General features: G+C 39.4%; 2 protein-coding genes across 3 annotated transcripts in view; one reads left to right on the plus strand and one right to left on the minus strand.

Annotated features, from left to right (window-relative positions):
* Window positions 1-445: 445 nt before the first annotated feature.
* rnf165b (ring finger protein 165b) lies at window positions 446-13,362 on the plus strand. 2 transcript variants are annotated; one of them, XM_037680974.1, is made up of 8 exons: window positions 446-660; window positions 4,191-4,506; window positions 4,628-4,759; window positions 7,351-7,483; window positions 7,636-7,740; window positions 9,255-9,350; window positions 9,809-9,912; window positions 12,920-13,362. In XM_037680974.1, the coding sequence occupies exons 1-8, from the start codon at window positions 600-602 to the stop codon at window positions 13,035-13,037; spliced, it is 1,065 nt and encodes a 354-aa protein (XP_037536902.1). In that variant the 5' UTR covers window positions 446-599; the 3' UTR covers window positions 13,038-13,362. The 2 variants fall into 2 exon arrangements, with proteins under 2 accessions (XP_037536902.1, XP_037536903.1); XM_037680975.1 differs by having other exon boundaries at window positions 4,631-4,759.
* Window positions 13,077-18,347, minus strand: part of LOC119413038 (lipoxygenase homology domain-containing protein 1-like) — a 43,941-nt gene continuing 38,670 nt past the window's right edge. Inside the window, exon 35 of the mRNA XM_037680050.1 lies at window positions 13,077-13,172. Within this exon, the coding sequence (XP_037535978.1) occupies window positions 13,077-13,172 (96 nt within the window). The remainder of the gene's footprint in view (window positions 13,173-18,347) is intronic.

Here is an 18,347-nt window from a genome sequence, read left to right on the forward strand (position 1 = left end):
ATATTTAAGTATGTATGTATAGAAACTACAGCTTTATTTACAGTATAAAAGTAATGCTGAACCCAAAGGTATTTTCTGAACATTCAAAATAAGAAACATAGCAGGTGTTTATTAATATTAAGATGTTCAGCACACATTGATAGTGGCTGTCTCATTTGTGTTTATACTGTAAACGTGTTTTTAGAATTAAAGCTGTTGGATGAGAACCACCTCATTTCTGTGTGTAACCTTTACTGTGCAACACAGCAACACTTTATGTATGAAACACTTGATGGTAATTCCTTTTAGTTCAGTGCCTGTTTGTGACACAGAAAAGCTTTGGTTATTTAGTGGATTTGACTTGTATGAATATGCTGTAATAAGTCAAATGAACTGACAGACTCGGACAGGTTAACCTTGAGATACTTGCAGCTGTAGTTGTGCAACATCGCCCTCTTTTGCTCGGGACGTCAAATGACATGTCTGCTTTTGTCAGCAGCAACAACCAGCAGCCGAGGAGGCAGACAGTCGTTAGATTAGCCAGCAACAACCAGCCGCCTGAATGTAGATCCGCTCCACCTCCAAATAACCCGGCTTAACCATAACATACGGATCCCAGGATGGTGTTAGTGCATGTAGGATATCTGGTTCTTCCCGTTTTCGGCTCAGTAAGAAACAGAGGTACGGTATTAATTAATACATCGATTTAAAAAAAAAATAAATGTGCCCTGTTTATCTTAATATTCACTGCAGCTGTTGCACCGTCGCGTTAGCTAATGTTAGCTTCCTTACAAATATATCGGGAAGTCCGTTCACAAAATTGCACAAACTGCGTTAATCCTTCAGTTTGACTTCGCTACACATTGACAAGCCTTTACCAAACGAAGTAAGTTTCTTTTTTTTCCAATGTATATTTGCGCGGAATATCTATTTTATTAATGAAAGAAGGAAAAAAAAAAAAATGTCCTTGCTACTGAAATGCTAACTGGCTCCTTCTCGGTCCAGGCTACGTCCTGGAACGGAAACATTTCTCACAAAGGCTTCCGCATGCTTGGAGTGTGGCGGTGCGATAAATGCCTGACACACAAAGACACATTCCTGCTCAAACAGTTGTCCTACAAAGTGGTGTATTGCGATGCATTTTTCATTGTAGTATGGAAATGTTTTTTTTTTTCAACCACTGTTGTGCTCGAAAGTGTCGCTTACTTGCGTTAAAATGCCGCAAAATAGACGTAGCCCCTTCCGTCAGTCAGCTTATCTGTGCCTGGATGATGTCATTTGAAGATCATCCGCTGCTGCCGCCGACTTCCAATGCGATTTTACTAATTGCCACCAGTGCTAAATGGTACTAATCGATGCTGCTCCCTGATCAATCAGGTTTTCTCGTCTCTCCTTTTTTTTTTTTTAAATTTTGTTTTTCTAATTGGCAAAGCAGCAGCTGCTTGTTTGAAGCTGCAGAACTGAAGCACACACATGAATAGTGCGGGCATAGTAATACATAGATGAAGCTACAGTGTAACATTAATTTCACAACAGTGGCATCAGTGATTTCATTGTGCTTTTATTTCTGTTCTTATTTCCCTGTTTCATAGTATGGAGGCTGGCTCTACATTCTGCATTTATCAGATCTTTGTCGTCCCCCCCATTGTGTAGCTAATGATCATCTGCTGCTGTGTGGTGTGGCGTGGCCTCTGCCTGTTCTCTGCATTTAGCTGTATTGTGAATCCCTTCTTCATTTCCTCTTTTCATCAGAAGACGGCATTGGTATTAAAAGCACCCCTTTCCCAAGATGTGTTCAGACATAGATTGTTTATGTTAAGCAGACTAAAACTACAGCTAACACCTAGAACACAGCACCTTTTTTTTTTTAATTTGTCTTTTTTTCTGTCAAATTGCTGTAGCACTAAGTTGAAAAACATTTTAGCTTCTTTTCTAGACTATCAGTTGAATGTCATTGTGTACCTCCCATCCAGTCTTGTTAGACAACATGCTGTAAATTCCTGTAAAGTGGATACATTTTGCATGATCTCAAGCTCTGCACTGCATTGTTGAACACCAGAATTCGGCTCATCCTTCTCTTCACACAAGGTGCAATGTACGTTACCAAAGTGACTTTTAATTAAAACACCAAATTTATAAATACATGCAAATTGAAATCCTATGCATGCCATTTTATTCCCCCCCGTCATGACTTAAAGTACACTGCACCTGCGCACAGCAACCTGCCATAACTGTCTCCATTTTTGTGTAATCTTTTCGTTCCCTTTTGCAAATTTTAAGCTTTGAATCACACTGACTTGTCAGGGCTGTCTGGCCCTCATGGGCACGTTAAATTCTTTAATTATAAAGCAGGAAAACATGCTCACTGGTGATTCATCACAGTTTTACCCCCACTAACATAAGGCCAAAATGCTATCCATTTCACAGGGATGCCTATTTTCCTGCACTGCTAAAGAGATCCTCTTATTAGTAATAACGTCTCTGTTTGGTTGTGGTCTCTATTTACCTTTTTTTTTGTTTTGGTAATAGTACTTTTCAGTGCATGGTCACATTTATGATTCATGATTTGTTTTATGTTGTTTTTTTCTACATTGACTAGTGAAAATCAATGTAATCTTTCTGTAGTAAAGATGTACCCTTGCTGTACTGAAATCATGTGCTGTAGCCAACACGTCTGCTCATTGGATGCTGCTTTTGTTCTTATTTTAACCCTATATGGAGCATGGTGGGCCTTGCCTTCAATCTATGTTGTTTAGTTTTTGTTGCATGGATTTATACTATTATTATTACAAACAAAACAAGAAAAAAAGACACGAATTTCACATATACTAATATTTTTCAATAAAGAATAGTGTTTATCCTAACCTTCAGTGTGCTTCTTGCTGATTTCCATTTATTGTCCCACCCCGAAACACCTCCCCCCCTTTGCCTTGTCCCTACCCGACCCCCTCCCTCCCTCTCCCTCCACTCCCCCCAACCACCTCCTCTCTTGCTATGACAAAGATAGACAATTTCCACGCTTCCTCCATCACAGAGCCTGAATGAGTCTATCTGCTGTCATTCATGGTGATCGTTTTTACTGAAGTCGCTTTAAAAACGCAGTGTGTCACTTGCAGTCTAGACCCAAGCTTTGACCTACCCCCCTCCCCATGGCGGCGAGTAACTTCTCTTGTCTGCCTATCTAGATACTGACGAGTTCAAATTTTATTTTTGGAAAAGCCTTACTGCTTATCTTTGCTGGCTGTTTAAAAGTCGTACTGCGTTTTTTTTTCCAAGCAGGCTCCCAGTAAATGCAATGTAGACTTGGCCTATTTCCTTAGTGATTTATTTTTATAAGAATTCACATCTGTCAACGAAGAAACGTGATGTTTTCAAAGTTTTTGCACATTTTGGGTTTCATTAGGTTGTAAAATGTCAAAACAGTATTAACTCATTTCCTTTACTCCATACGGTTTAATTTGGCAGATATTTCCTAAAAAAAGGGGGGGGGGGGTGTTAATTTAGGCATGATTTCCCTTTTGTAACTTCGTAGTTGTTCTACAATAAAACAAAGAAACCTTATTGCACCACAGCACAAGCTCCACTGCCTGTTTGTCCACACTGTTGGATCCAGACAGACCGTTTGCTGTAACTGCTAAATAACTGTGGCTGGGGAGTTTTAAAAAGTATTTCCTCTCCACTCCTGAATGTTCCTGTGGAAGAAGAGCCATTCTTGGTGTTTAAAACAAAGAGATTACATTGTTTTAGAATAAAATGAAACCAAAGTTTGTAGTGACGGTGTAGAACAGAAAAAGTGTCATTTGTGTCGCGCAGACGTGAAGGTAATGTTCATCACTGACGGCACTGACCTGCTGTCAGATGCAGATTATAGGAGATGTGAGCTGCATTGGACGCCTCACTTGAACACTGGTCGAGTTCATCGGCTCCTCTGTCTGAATCGGAAGAAAAGGAGTCCATCCGGGTGTTGGAAATACAGATAAAGAAAGGAAAGTTCGCGTTTTGTGTGCAGGACCAAAAGGTGCTTGTCATTTTCATGGTACTTGTAACCATCATTTCCCACCCCCACAGAAGTATTTTTCACTCTATGTAAGAGGTAGGGCTTCATTAACATGCTGTCACACACTGACACAACATTTCACCCACAATTTCAGCTCATTTCACCCCCCCTTCTCCCTGTCTGACTCCTGACAACTTGTCCTTATCCTCCGCAGGATCCCATTTTAACCGGCAGCAGCAGTACAGCCATGCTACCTCCTGCAGGCACTTCCAGTTAGGGCCTCAGGCCCCGCTGCCCATGGACTTTCCAATGCCCCACCCAGGGCAGCCACAGTCAGGCATTAACCCCCACCTGGTATCCCCAGGCCACCAGCATGGCCCTCCACTCCACGCGCCCCTCAACCCCCTGCCAGCTCCCCAGTTCCAGGACATCCACGCCCCTCCCTTCCTACCTCAGGCATTACACCAGCAATACCTCCTCCAGCAGCAGATCCTCGAGGCCCAGCACCGACACATCCTGCCACCCTCCAGGTACCCACACCCACCTGCAGCGTGACACAGACACAAACCTCAGAAGTTTGGTCCTGGCTTCAACTTTAAGGTCACTCCTCTTTTTCTAGGGTGTTTTCAAATGCTTGGTTGTTTGTCTCAGTAGACGCACCCCAGAGAGAGTTCCTCACCAGCCCCACAGACTGAGACCTGGCTACGAGTTTGGACCCCCGCTTCACGTCCCACCTCAGCCAGTTGTGCAGCAGCCTCGCTACCTGGCTGAGGGCACAGACTGGTGAGCAGCACATCGAGAATTCATCTCGGATATTTCAAAAACTATGTAACACTTTCTTGAATCTAGAGCTGCACAAAATTAGAAAAGCTTGAAATGTGTGATATAAGTTGCAGAACATGAATACTATGGTCCTTGATTTGTTGCAGTCTTGCAATATTGGTATTTGCTCACTGTAATTGCAACGACAGTAGGAATACTGTTGTATTGGGATTTTTATTCATCACAATCCATATAAATTATAGACTGCAGATGAGTGAATAAACCCAAAAAGTGTTATGGAAAATGTTTGATTTGTGCCTTTGTGGCTAAGAGAAGAAGAGGGTAAATGCAAGATTTGCATATATATATATATATATATACAGTGCCTTGCAAAAGTATTCAGCCCCCTTGAATTTTTCAACCTTTTGCCACATTTCAGACTTCAAACATAAAGATATAAAATGTTAATTTTTTGTGAAGAATCAACAAGTGGGACACAATCGTGAAGTGGAATTAAATTTATTGGATGTGCCAAACTTTTTTAACAAATAAAAAACTGAAAAGTGGGGCGTGCAATATTATTTGGCCCCTTTACTTTCAGTGCAGCAAACTCACTCCAGAAGTTCAGTGAGGATCTATGAATGATCCAATGTTGTCCCAAATGACTGATGATGATAAATAGAATCCACCTGTGTGTAATCAAGTCTCTGTATAAATGCACCTGCTCTGTGATAGTCTCAGAGTTCTGTTCAAAGCACAGAGAGCATCATGAAGACCAAGGAACACACCAGGCAGGTCTGAGATACTGTTGTGGAGAAGTTTAAAGCCAGATTTGGATACAAAAAGATTTCCCAAGCTTTAAACATCCCAAGGAGCACTGTGCAAGCAATCATATTGAAATGGAAGGAGTATCAGACCACTGCAAATCTACCAAGACCAGGCCGTCCCTCTAAACTTTCATCTCGAACAAGGAGAAGACTGATCAGAGATGCAGCCAAGAGGCCCATGATCACTCTGGATGAACTGCAGAGATCTACAGCTGAGGTGGGAGAGTCTGTCCATAGGACAACAATCAGTCGTACACTGCACAAATCTGGCCTTTATGGAAGAGTGGCAAGAAGAAAGCCATTTCTCAAAGATATCCATAAAAAGTGTTGTTTAAGGTTTGACACAAGCACCTGGGAGACACACCAAACATGTGGAAGAAGGTGCTCTGGTCAGATGAAACCAAAATCAAACTGTTTGGCCACAATGCAAAACAATATGTTTGGCGTAAAAGCAACACCCGGAACACACCATCCCCACTGTCAAACATGGTGGTGGCAGCATCATGGTTTGGGCCTGCTTTTCGTCAACAGGGACAGGGAAGAGAGTCAGAATTGATGGGAAGATGGATGGGGCCAAATACAGGACCATTCTGGAAGAAAACCAGTTTGAGTCTGCAAGAGACCTGAGACTGGGACGGAGATTTATCTTCCAACAAGACAATGATCCAAAACACAAAGCCAAATCTACAATGGAATGGTTCACAAATAAACGTATCCAGGTGTTGGAACGGCCAAGTCAAAGTCCAGACCTGAATCCAATCGAGAATCTGTGGAAAGAGCTGAGGACTGCTGTTCACAAACGCTCTCCATCCAACCTCACTGAGCTCGAGCTGTTTTGCAAGAAAGAATGGACAGAATTTCAGTGTCTCTCGTGCAAAACTGATAGAGACATACCCCAAGAGACTTGCAGCTGGAACTGCAGCAAAAGGCGGCGCTACAAAGTATTAACGCAAGGGGGGCGAATAATATTGCACGCCCCACTTTTCAGTTTTTTATTTGTTAAAAAAGTTTGACACATCCAATAAATTTCATTCCACTTCACGATTGTGTCCCACTTGTTGTTGATTCTTCACAAAAAATTAAAATTTTATATCTTTATGTTTGAAGCCTGAAATGTGGCAAAAGGTTGAAAAGTTCAAGGGGGCCGAATACTTTCACAAGGCACTGTATATAGCGGTTGTTTTAAAACTATAAAAACAAAACTATCTTTTTAAAAATGAAGTTTGGCTCTCATCATTTTTTGTTTTCAAGTTCACAAGTCATTCAATGAAATGATGTTTCAAGTATTTCTTCCAGTAAAAAAAATTGGTTGATTTTTTTTTTTTATATAATAGTCTGTTTATAAAATGAGCTTAAGTAAAGAAACTTTACAAAGTTGGATCAAGATTGGACTCATTTCCTGCAGCTCCGGTTCGCAAAGGAGAACACATTTTTGTTAATTGTCGTCGTATAAAACACACAATAAAATTCGACGCACTCAGAAACTGTATGAAAATAAATGGTCTTGGCTGTTTATTAAATATGCATTCAATCTGTACAATTTACTTTTATATCCACCAGCTTTATAAATTTCTTTTAGCATTTCTAGAAGTTTCTGTTTATAACTAAACTTACTTCAGAAACTCAAAAGTTATTTAGTAGTTTAAATCAAACATTTTTTTTTTTTACAAATATTTTAGTTTTTTTTATAATCTAGATATATATTAACAAGAATCTGCCAACAAACTAATTTCCAGTGCAGCCTGTAATATGTGTACTTGTGTGCCTCTGGCTGATTCCGTGCAGGGATCTGAGCGTAGATGCTGGACTGCACCCTCACCAGTATCACATCCACCCGCTACCGCAGCACTATCAGCACTACTTGACCTCCCCCAGGATGCACCACTTTCCTAGAAACAACGCCTCAACAACACAAGTGGTGAGCCTCCCCACCTTCCTTGTACAATCAGACCTGTTCGTTTTGAGGTGTTTGTTTCTGGCGTCCTTATATTTACCCCCCAAAGCAAGGATGGCCTGTGTCTTTGTTGTTTTGTTTGATTTCTGCAGCCTCTTTTCTCTGTCATTTCCCAGGTTGTCCATGAGATCAGAAACTACCCGTATCCCCAACTGCACTTGCTGGCTCTGCAAAGTCTCAACCCTTCCCGCCACGCCTCTGCTGTCAGAGAGAGCTACGAGGTCTGTGCAGCTTTGCCCTCGCTCGTTTCTGCAGACACACCAGTCTAATTTACCATCCTTGTATCTGTGACCAATAGGGCTGAACGATTTTGGAAAATATTCTAATAGAAAATTTTTTACCTCAATATTGTGACTGCGGTTTAATATGCAATTATTTTTCAACGTCATCTTCTCATGTATTTTTCAACAAGCACAAGCAGTAAATCATTCTGTTTCAGTTGCAAAATACTTCACTGTTTTCAGCTCCGCTGCAACTGTTTCTGCATTTTTTGTATAGCTCCAGGATAGCAATTTGACTAAAATGTGTGCGTGAGGGCATTCTGTACCGCTTGTCCGTTGTGTTTACCAAAGCTGTAAACCCAGGCTTGGTCACTATATTAATGGGCATCCTGTCTTTTGCTATGAACTCTGTTATTGCTAGAGTTTTTTCTGCGTGCCATTTCGAATTATGTTCATATGGAGTAACACCTTCAAACAGTTTGGTCAGTGATCCCTGTCAGCTGGTACTTTGCTTACTTGAAGTTGAAGCACTGGTCGTTGGCATTTTACCCATGAAACTATCGTAAATGGCTTTGTGGTGATTTTTTTAAGTGTTCAACATTTTTCAGTCAGGTCTTCTGGACAGTTTCTTTTTTTGTGCTGAAACGTTTCGCCTTCGATCCAGAAGGCTTCATCAGTCAAGGAAACACACAACAAAACTGATTCTTCTCCCAACAGCTTACTCCAAAGAGGAACAAACCAGCTATGTTGGTGCTAAGATGGTCTCTTTGGCACGCCCCCTCCTCCATTGCCGGCCCTTTTCCTTGTTGACAGTCGTGTCAAACTGGTTGAAAACAACCAAGTCCATGCTCAATAATCCATGAATACAAGCCTTCCGGATGATGATTCCGGAAGATGAAGCCTTCCGGATCGAAGACGAAACGTTTCAGCACTAAAAAAGAAACTGTCCAGATGACCTGACTGAAAAATGTTGGATTGTATACCTGGATTATTGAGCATGGACTTTGTTGTTTTTTAAGTGTTGATAAAGATTTGTGGTTGCGCAACGTCTTCTTTTTTATAGCTAAAATAATTCCAAACAACGGACGTGCTGCCCCTCTTTGGTACCAAACTTTCAGATGTATCAGCTTCTGTCAAGCCTGATGCCATTGTGCAACCAGTTAAAGCGAGTGTTGACTTCTCCTGCTCTGCTTTGCTCCGCTCACTCGCAAGTCACGTAACCAGATCACGTGACCAGTCAAATTGCAGCCTTTGCGATTAGAAAATCTCAATTTATCGTATCGCGATATTATTGCAAATGCAATTAATTGTCAGTGACCAATGGTCTGGACAAGCTCAAGTGTGTAACTGATTCTCTTATATCTAATTATTTTTGGTTCCAAATGCTTCAAAACACCAGTCTGCCTTTAATTTCATGACAATTGTTATGTTTGTGTTATTTTGTTATTTCTCTGTGAGAAAAGAAATCACAAAAATGAGACATTTTCTTAGAAATTCTTTTGTTTTTGTCACAGGAGCTTCTGCAGTTGGAGGATAGACTGGGCAGTGTGAACCGTGGAGCCGTCCAAGCTATCATCGAGAGATTCACTTTCCCCCACAAGTACAAAAAGGTAGGACTGGGTAGAAGTCTTTCTGACAAAGCACCGGGCAAGAAATAAGTCAAAGGAAATGTGAAGAAAAGAAATGGCGAAAGGCAGCGCTGCCAGGCCAGAGGGATCAAAGAGGAAAGTCATGACTTATACCGTAGTTCAAAGGTCAAACTTCTGTTTGAAAAGTAATGAGACGAAGCTGCAGCGCTGCCAGTTGGAGGTGAGGGATGACTCATCCTGCTGTCTGCAGATATGAACGTGGAATGAATTTAAACAAACGTCTGCACTGAATTTGACCTAAATACTGTGGGAAGAGTGCTGGAACATTTGCTGCATTTTCTCTTCTCTAGAATAGATGATTAGGTGAGAGGTTTTTTTTTTTTTAAATCCAGACTTGGCTGACTCAGAAACCCCTGAGGCATCGGCACCGCTTCCTGAAAAATTCAAGTCTGTTTGCTGTTCTGTGGTTATCTCTGCAGAGAATACCCCAAGACCTGAAGTTGTGTCTGGATGATGAGGAGCTGGACACAGATGAAAAGTGCACCATTTGTCTGTCGATGCTGGAAGATGGCGAGGATGTCAGGTGCAGCTTTTTGCTTCTCTCTTTTCTTGTTACTTTTTTTTTTTTTATATATATAGAAGAAGCTCTAGTTATGCAAATATTAACAGTGCACACAGCTGTGCAAATCTTGGGAGTTTATTGTGTGATTGTTATGAAGGATTCACTATTGTGATCCATTTTTCTTCTGTAAATTTTTCAGCATCTTTCCCGTTCCACAATGTTTGTGCTATTTCAACAAGTCATAGATCAAAACGTTCAGCTCTTTCAGGAGAAAGGTGTTATGAGTTTTGGTATTGGTGCAACTTTAGATTTTTGAAATATTTAACCTTTTCTGCCACTTGTTTTCTCATAGAAAATTAATTGAGCTCATTTTACTCGGCTCTGATTACGACCTTTTACCGCTCCTTTCGTATTTTGTTCCGGTTCAGCTTCTTTTAGCTTCCTTGTGCAAATTTAATTTTTTTTCAACTACTTTCAGCTACTTTAAGCTGATTTTCAGCTTCAGTTAGGAGTAGCTTCTTCTAACTTCTTTCTGCTAATTTCAGCTTCTTGTGCTCCTTTCAGCTCATTTCTGCAAGTTTCAGATTTTTCTGCTATTTTAGCTACTATTTAGCAGTTTTATGCTAATTTTAGCTTTTTTGACTAATGCCATATTTTTTGCACTTATTTCAACTTTTTTCAGCCTATTTTGGCCAAAAAAGTGCTCTCTGCACTTCCTTCTGGTAATTTCAGCTTCTTTCTGCTTTTTTAGCTACTTTTCAGCTGACTTTTTTTCCCCTCATTTCAGCCTTCAGATAATTTCTACTTTTTTGTGCTCATTTCTGCTTCTTTCAGCACAATTGGGCAAACGTGTTCTTTCTACTTTCTTCTGCTAATTTAAGCTTGTTATAACTTTTTAGCATTTTTTAGCCAATTTTGTCTGTTTTCAAATAAATTCAAGTTTTTCATGGTAATTTCTGCTACGTTCAGCCTAATTAACTTATTTATGCTGATTTCAGCTTGTTATGCACCTTTCAGCTTATTAACTATGCTAATTTCAACTATTTCTTCTAGTTCAGCTACTATTTAGCTGTTTTATGCTAATCTTAGCTTTTTCAGCTAATTTCACATTTGCACACATTTCAACTTTTTTCACCAAAATTCAGCAAAAATGTGCTCTTTCCACTTCCTTCTAGTAATTTCAGCTCCTTTTTGCCTTTTTTGTTGCTAATTTCAGCTTTTTTCCAGATAATATCCACTTCTTTTAGCTTTTATATCCTAGTTTCTGCTTGTTCTGCTATTTCAGCTACTATTTAGCTGTTTTATGTTAATTTTAGCCTTTTCAGCTAATTCCACATTTTTTTAGCTCATTTTAGCTCTTTCCACTTCCTTATGGTAGTTTAAGCTTCTTTTTGCCTTTTCAGCTACATTTCAGCTATTTTTTTTGCTAATTTCAGCCTTTTTTAGCTAATTTCTTAATTTTTGTGCTCATTTCTGCTTCTTGAAACCTAATTCAGCAAATATTTGTCCTTTCTGCTAATTTAGGCCTGTTCTTACATTTCATCTACAATTCAGAATTTTTTTTAGCTAATTTCATCTGTTTTTCTGCAAGTTCTTCTGCAATATGCATTCGCGCTGCATTTTTGCAGGAAATGCAATTTCTCTAGTTATTTATGACCCATCTTCTGACAAAACAAGCTTTTGTTTTGTTCAACTGGTTAATAAAAGTGGCCAAAGTTCACTACTTTTTATGTCTCAGTCAAACTTAAATGCTACATTGAAAGTAGAAAATTGCCTTTTTAGCAGCAGTCATGGTTTCCTCGTGGAAATTAAATGAGTTGTGGAGCGTTTGAATTAATTAATTTGAATTAATTAGTTTTAATGAGTTTAATTTGACTAAATTGTAAAGCACTTTGTTCAGCTTTTGTTGTGTTTATGTGCTATATAAATAAATTGACAATGACGATGAGCGAAATTTGATCTCAAGAGGTCACTTGAGATGCATTTTGGTGTCAAATTTGAGCCACAGCCCAACAACTGGATCGAGCCTAGAAAAGTTAAATACCGGGTACGACAGGACCATACATCACTCGGTTCTCTAAGATTAAACGTCTGTTGACTTGGTGTAATCAAGCCAGCGTGAAACAGCTGTTTCAACCCATTTTGGTTCATTTCGTTTATACAATATTTTATTTGTCAGCAATAAAATGGTAAATACTTTTAACAGTGTTTTTATTTTCCACCTTCTCATAACTGAGATAATCGGCTAAAGGGTTATGGTTATCATTGATAAGGTGACATTTTCAAATGATAATTAATAATCCTTAAGAGTTTAGTTTAATTCATCTCAACTTGGTGTACACGGTTGTGTGGCATAACCAGACAAATGTACAAACGTGAATAGAATCAAGCTGAGGAACAAACTGTGTGATGTAGTTAAGCAGAATGTCTTAGTGGCGTAACGAATTGTCCCCGTATCAAATAATTTTAACAGGTGGTGGAAACGTTTATGCATGGGAAGGATACCAGCTTCATTCTACCAGACCAGATAAAACTTAAGCTTTAGATAAGAATTTTTTTTCCTAGGGTACGAATCCACCACAATAAACGAGTGACTACTGTATATTTAAAAAAAAAAATATATATATTCATACATACATGAGACAAAAACTCAAACAGAAAAGATCTACCGGTAGATCCAAAGATCTTTTATCCTCAAATACTTAAGTAATGATCAAAATACATTTGTGACTGTTAATAACTCTGAAATAGGTGTGATATTATAGCTATGAAAGAAACTTACTTATTTATGTGACTTAGTTGCAAAGAAATGCACAGAAAAACAAGAAAATTCACATATGACTAAATATAATGTTGCATTACGTCAGTAAAAGTAGATAATCTGATTCTAACTTCATATTATCATATTATCCTGAGAAAATAAGTGGCTTAGGAGGAAAAACAACTTACCTGCAAAATTCAAGATATGATCAAATTATATTTGATTTATTTTAAAATCCTGAACATGTTTTTTCCCCTCTCTCTCCAGGAGATTACCCTGCATGCACCTCTTTCACCAGGCGTGTGTGGATCAGTGGCTGGCCACCAGCAGGAAGTGTCCCATCTGCAGAGTGGACATTGAGACCCAGCTGACCCCGGAGAGTTGATGGCTCCTGTCCACTCCTGCGGCTTCAGATCCGCGCTCGTTAATTCTCCATCGCCTCCCTCCGGGAGGGGGAGCTCTGCCAAACACCCTCCCTTCCTCCCGCATCACTCAAAGAGCCTGCCTTCTGAGACAGCTGCTACAGAGGGATCAACAAAGCACACTCACGTACAACACAAAGCGAGATGACCGGGGGAGGGGGGGTTGATGCACAGATACAGGAAGGTCAGCCGAGTGGACTTTATTGGATGCAAACAGTAGGAAATGTATGGACAGATGTGCTGAGGCTTCACACGATTCTGTCAGATTGTGCACCCCTGTGCACATTTCTCCATACGGCCACAAAGAGAGTACCAACCTCCTAGCTCAGTGTGGTGTATTAGGGCCGTTATTTTCAGCCAATCCACCCACCCCCCCCCCCCCCCCCCCCCCCCAAGGCCTGTGAAAAATCCTTTAAGCTGCACTCTGTCCAAGCCCTCACTCAGCACATCTGTACAGAACATTATCAAATGACTAGCATGAGGTTGTGTGGTGTGAACTCTTGTAGCTGAACGCTTGTGGTGTCATGGTACTGACTAAGTATTTACAGAGTAACAGTGTTGTGTAGCAAAGCAAAAGCCTTTTGAGAAATACTTGTTAAAAAAATAAGCCTACAAAGAAGGGTGAACACAGCTTGTTAAACCACATGCATCGAGACTAAGAGTAAAGTAAGAAAAAGACAAAAAAAGGGCCAAAAGATCCTCTGTCATGTCTTAACATGGATTTACAGTTAGTAGATGCCATCAGAGTTGATGCTAATTTGCTAAACTGCAGGCATGGCTTTCAGTGGTGTGTAGTGTCGTAGTCGGGCCTCTGTGGCGTAGAGCAGGGGCCTCGGATGTGCATGCTGTACGGCAGGCTTGGGCTGTGTACTTGATATTGTGGAGCAGTTTAGAAGCAGGGACCGTGTCTGTGCATGTGATCTGTGATATTATGATCCCGCTCATTCATAGAGGAGAAGAATGCGCCCACGTACCCTTTCCCCAATCACCCTGAGTAGATTAGAGCTGCCCTTAGACGCCGATCCGACACCAGTGTGACGCTTAAAAAAGGATTCAGAGAGCTGCAGGCGGATTTGTGTCTAACGGCAACGCCTCTATGTGGCCTCGCTCGATCACCAGAGGCCAGCATGGGTTTGAGGATGCGGCGCCTGAGTCTTGCCATCGGAGTGACATTTTTATTGTTACCAGAACCTTTTTGCCTATCGAACAAGCACACGTAATTTTTCTAACCTCCTCCGTTGTGTATCTCATTTAATCCAAGTTGCTCCAGCTGTTTGATAAAAACTGTGTTTGGTGTTACAGGGAAAATACAAACTAGTTTGCCTGTGAAACGTGCTAGAATGTGTATGATTGTCCCCCCCGCCCCTCCCGCTCTTTTGTTTCCCCTCATGGTGCTTGTGTATGGTATTACTAGAACTGTGAAATGTTCAGTGATAGAAGCTGTTTGTATCATGCATGACCCATGTTGGCGTACTTCACTTGAAGGAGGGTGAAAGGGAGAAAAAGCCATCCATTTGAAAAAACAACCAAACAACTGTTAGCATTTTTATTTCAAACGTCTCTTTTTAGCCATTTTTTTTTTTTTTTTTTTTTTTTTTAAAGATATTGCCTACGTATTTTATTCCTTTTGCTCACCTGCCAATTCGGACATGGTACCAACACACCTTGTCCAGGTTAACCATAGTGAAGAAGAAGCTGCAATGCTGCAAAAAACATATTTACCGTTGTTCCGATGTAGCTTGTGTTTTGTAAATGCACTATAATATGGAGTTGCCTGATATTTTGGTTTGGTGGTGTGGAAACTTCTTGTCCTAGATTTTGTGTTTTTATTCAGTTCAAAATATTTCCATGCTTCCTTGTGTACTTTTGGAGGGTAACTTGACTGTTTGTGTTGCAATTTAATTTTTAACTTTTGTATAAAACCTCCAACCAAAAAACTGCGTAAAGATGAAAATGGAGGTTTGCTAGTTCACATAGAATGCTGTGATTAAAGATGCCTTAAGTATTTAACAATCATTATTTATTACTAACTGTAGCTAGCTAGCTATTGTGGTGGAATATTTAATGTCTATCTCATAACTTTGCAATTTAATCAATATATTTATTTAAAATAACACAAAATACTAAAAAAATACCTCATTATGCATTGGTTGGTGGGGATGCTTGTGCATGCCGTCTGTGTTTTCTTTTACAAAGGAGAAAAATCTGTTGAAACTGACTGCGGGGTGTTTCCCAACACGTTTCCTAGCCAGCATGGTGCTGTTGATCTAGATTACATTCCACTCATGTCATCTCTTAATTTGATTTGATTTGATTTTTTCATGTTTTATTTGTTAAAGTGATGGTTCGGGTCTTTTTGGAGTGGGGTTCTGTGGAAAGGTTGTGCACAGTTAGTATTCTACCTGTTGGAGATAACTCAGTTTAGAGGAATTGTTTATTTCATTTGGAGTGGATTGATGAGTTAATGACTAGTCTAAACAGGGTCTTGACCAAAGTGGATTACTGCCATCGTGGGCACCTGATTATAAATAAAATGGGATTGAGGATTAGGCTGATAGTCCTTTGAGTCATGCTTAGTTGGTGTAAATGCGACACACTTTCACGTGGGAAACTAGAGATCAAATAATGTAAAGTTTATTTTCAATCAAGTAGTGGCCACGCTTTATTTAAATATGAAACCCGATGTAAATCATTTTCAAAACTTTCACTTTTGGGCTTAGCTTGGATGTTTGTTTAACCCCATAACAATCACCTGCAATGAACTCTGGGAAGATTTCAAAATAAAATCTGGATGAATAGATTTATATGTATAAACTTGCCCATGTATTGCACTCCTAAATAATTCTAAATTCATAGCCAGTCAAAGATGCTTTCAAAGTAAAAAAACAAAGAGTTTGCTTAATTTTTCAACTCTACATCTTGCTAGAGAGAGAGCTTGCATCTAATGTTGCTCAGCTGATGCAAAGGTGAGGGAGGGGGTGTAGAATGTAGCAAATGTTTTAATATTTTACTTTCTCACCAAGGAAGTTAATAGAATCCATAAACACTGCATGCTTTTGTCTTGAAGGAAGATATGATTTAATGTAAAAAAAATAAATAAATAAATAAACAAGGGATTAAAAACACAAGTTTGCACCCTCACCCTTCCACCTTCTCCATTTAGCAGGAGCTATAACTACGATGTCAGTCTCATATATTAGCAATGCAGCTTATGCAAATTACCCTGTAAATTTTACATTGCTGTCAACTTTACTTTAGTCAATTTGTGTATTTGTAAAGACAACTAGCAGCAACAAGTTGCAGCAGTTTGGGTGCAGCCTTCCTGCTGGAATGTCCAAACTTTTCTTCTGGAATAACCGTTTAATGAGAAACCGAATGTAATGTAAATGTTTCATGAAGTAGCATTTGCATGAACTGCCATAAAATATATTTTTTAGATTGAAGTAATTTTACACTTATTGGCCTTTGTCTAATTCAGACTATTCATTGGCTTGTTAATCCAATCAGCATGTTTCTTTAGCCTGAGGCCATTCAAAAAGAAACCTATAGCAGGTAAGATATTAACTGTTCATAATCTTTCCACACTTTGAAAAATCTGACCTATTCCTTTAAATATCACTCCTGCTTTCTTCAGAAGCAGATGTCAGGGTACCGTCCTGTTTGTCTTAGTTTGCTTTTCATTGTATACAATAGCTTTGCTTGTCACAATAACTCACATTTGATTTCTTTCTTGTTTTATTATGCTCTCCGTCTTCATTCACTCCAGATCACATTTTAGTGCTTAATACTTTATGAACCACATGAGAAGTGTTTGTTCCTACATGTTGCTGGCTGTGTGGGATTTATGGGACTTGTCTAACATGCTAACTTGAGCCATTGACTTTTTGAGCAAACTTCTGGTGTACTGTGGTTTTACAATATAGACGTTTCACACCTTGGTATGATAAGCTAACTACGTTTTTTGGTGTGCATTTCCTAATAATACGCTACTAATCCTGCAAATGATTCTAACTTGTACCGAATTGGATCAAGGCTGACTGGTCTTACTATTATTTCATTTCGTGCTCTCACTGGCCTTACCCCACGCCCCCCTTTTCCACAGTGTAACCGCCGTAACTCCAGACTGAACTGGACCGTAGCCATAGTATTAACTCAAGCTGATGAACCGGAATGAACAGTAGAAACTCAAAGCACAAGCTTTTTAATGCATGTCCTTCTCAGGTTTTCCTATGTGTATGTGGGAGTAGCTCTGTAGATGTGTTTAATATGATGCTGTACCTTCTTGAAAATTTCAGATGTTTCTTTGCTGCTGAAAAAAAACGTTGATTTTTAACCTGCCAGTGAAAAAGGGAAGTGGCCATCTTTGTACAACACACTGCTGTTTTGCTGTAACTGCGCAATGTTTTATGATCTTGACTATTTTATAGAAATGTAGAAGTATGTATCAATAATATGAAAGCAATAGCTAAATCATAATGAAGAATAACATGATCAATGAATATGGTGGAAAATATCTTTGGATTCACTCTGGGTGGATTTTGTACTGTATTTATTACTAATGATGATGCAAAAAGTTGCATAGCTTAACCCAAACTGTTCTGTCTCTTTTTTATTTATTGTCTTGTATATGATCTTTTTGTATGTGTTTTTCAAATAAACGCCTAAAATGCTGAGAACTAATCTAAAAAGTTGTAGTTTTTTTTAGCGTCTTTTTCTTTAAAATAGTCTGCTGAAGCAGCAGTTGAAGGTTTGTCAATGATTAATTCACAATTTCTTTTATTTCTGCCTCTACTAGGTGAGTTCCTCTGGGTTTCTGATAGGTTTTAAATTATTGTTTAATTATTGCTCAGATTAAACCCATTTTGTTCATTTTTTAACAATTTATTTTAGCAACAAAAAAGGTTGAATCATGTCATCTGGACTTCGTTTTTTTTGTTAAAAAGAAACGTTTTGCCCCTCATCCAAGAGGCTTCGTCAGTCTGAGGCCTAGCCATCTGGTATTACCCAGAAGCCACCCTGACTCTTGTGTTTCAAGCCTGCCTCAGATACCCCTGAAGTCTGGCCTTTTCACTAATGGTTTCAAAAACACAAAGTTTGTTTTCTCAGTCATCCAGGTATATAACAACAAAAAAGGTTGAATCATGTCATCTGGACTTCGTTTTTTTTGTTAAAAAGAAACGTTTCGCCCCTCATCCAAGAGGCTTCGTCAGTCTGAGGCCTAGCCATCTGGTATTACCCAGAAGCCACCCTGACTCTTGTGTTTCAAGCCTTCA

This window comes from Nematolebias whitei, chromosome 8 (genome assembly GCF_014905685.2).
Source record: "Nematolebias whitei isolate Nwh7 chromosome 8, NemWhi1, whole genome shotgun sequence".
Taxonomy (NCBI): Eukaryota; Metazoa; Chordata; class Actinopteri; order Cyprinodontiformes; family Rivulidae; genus Nematolebias; species Nematolebias whitei.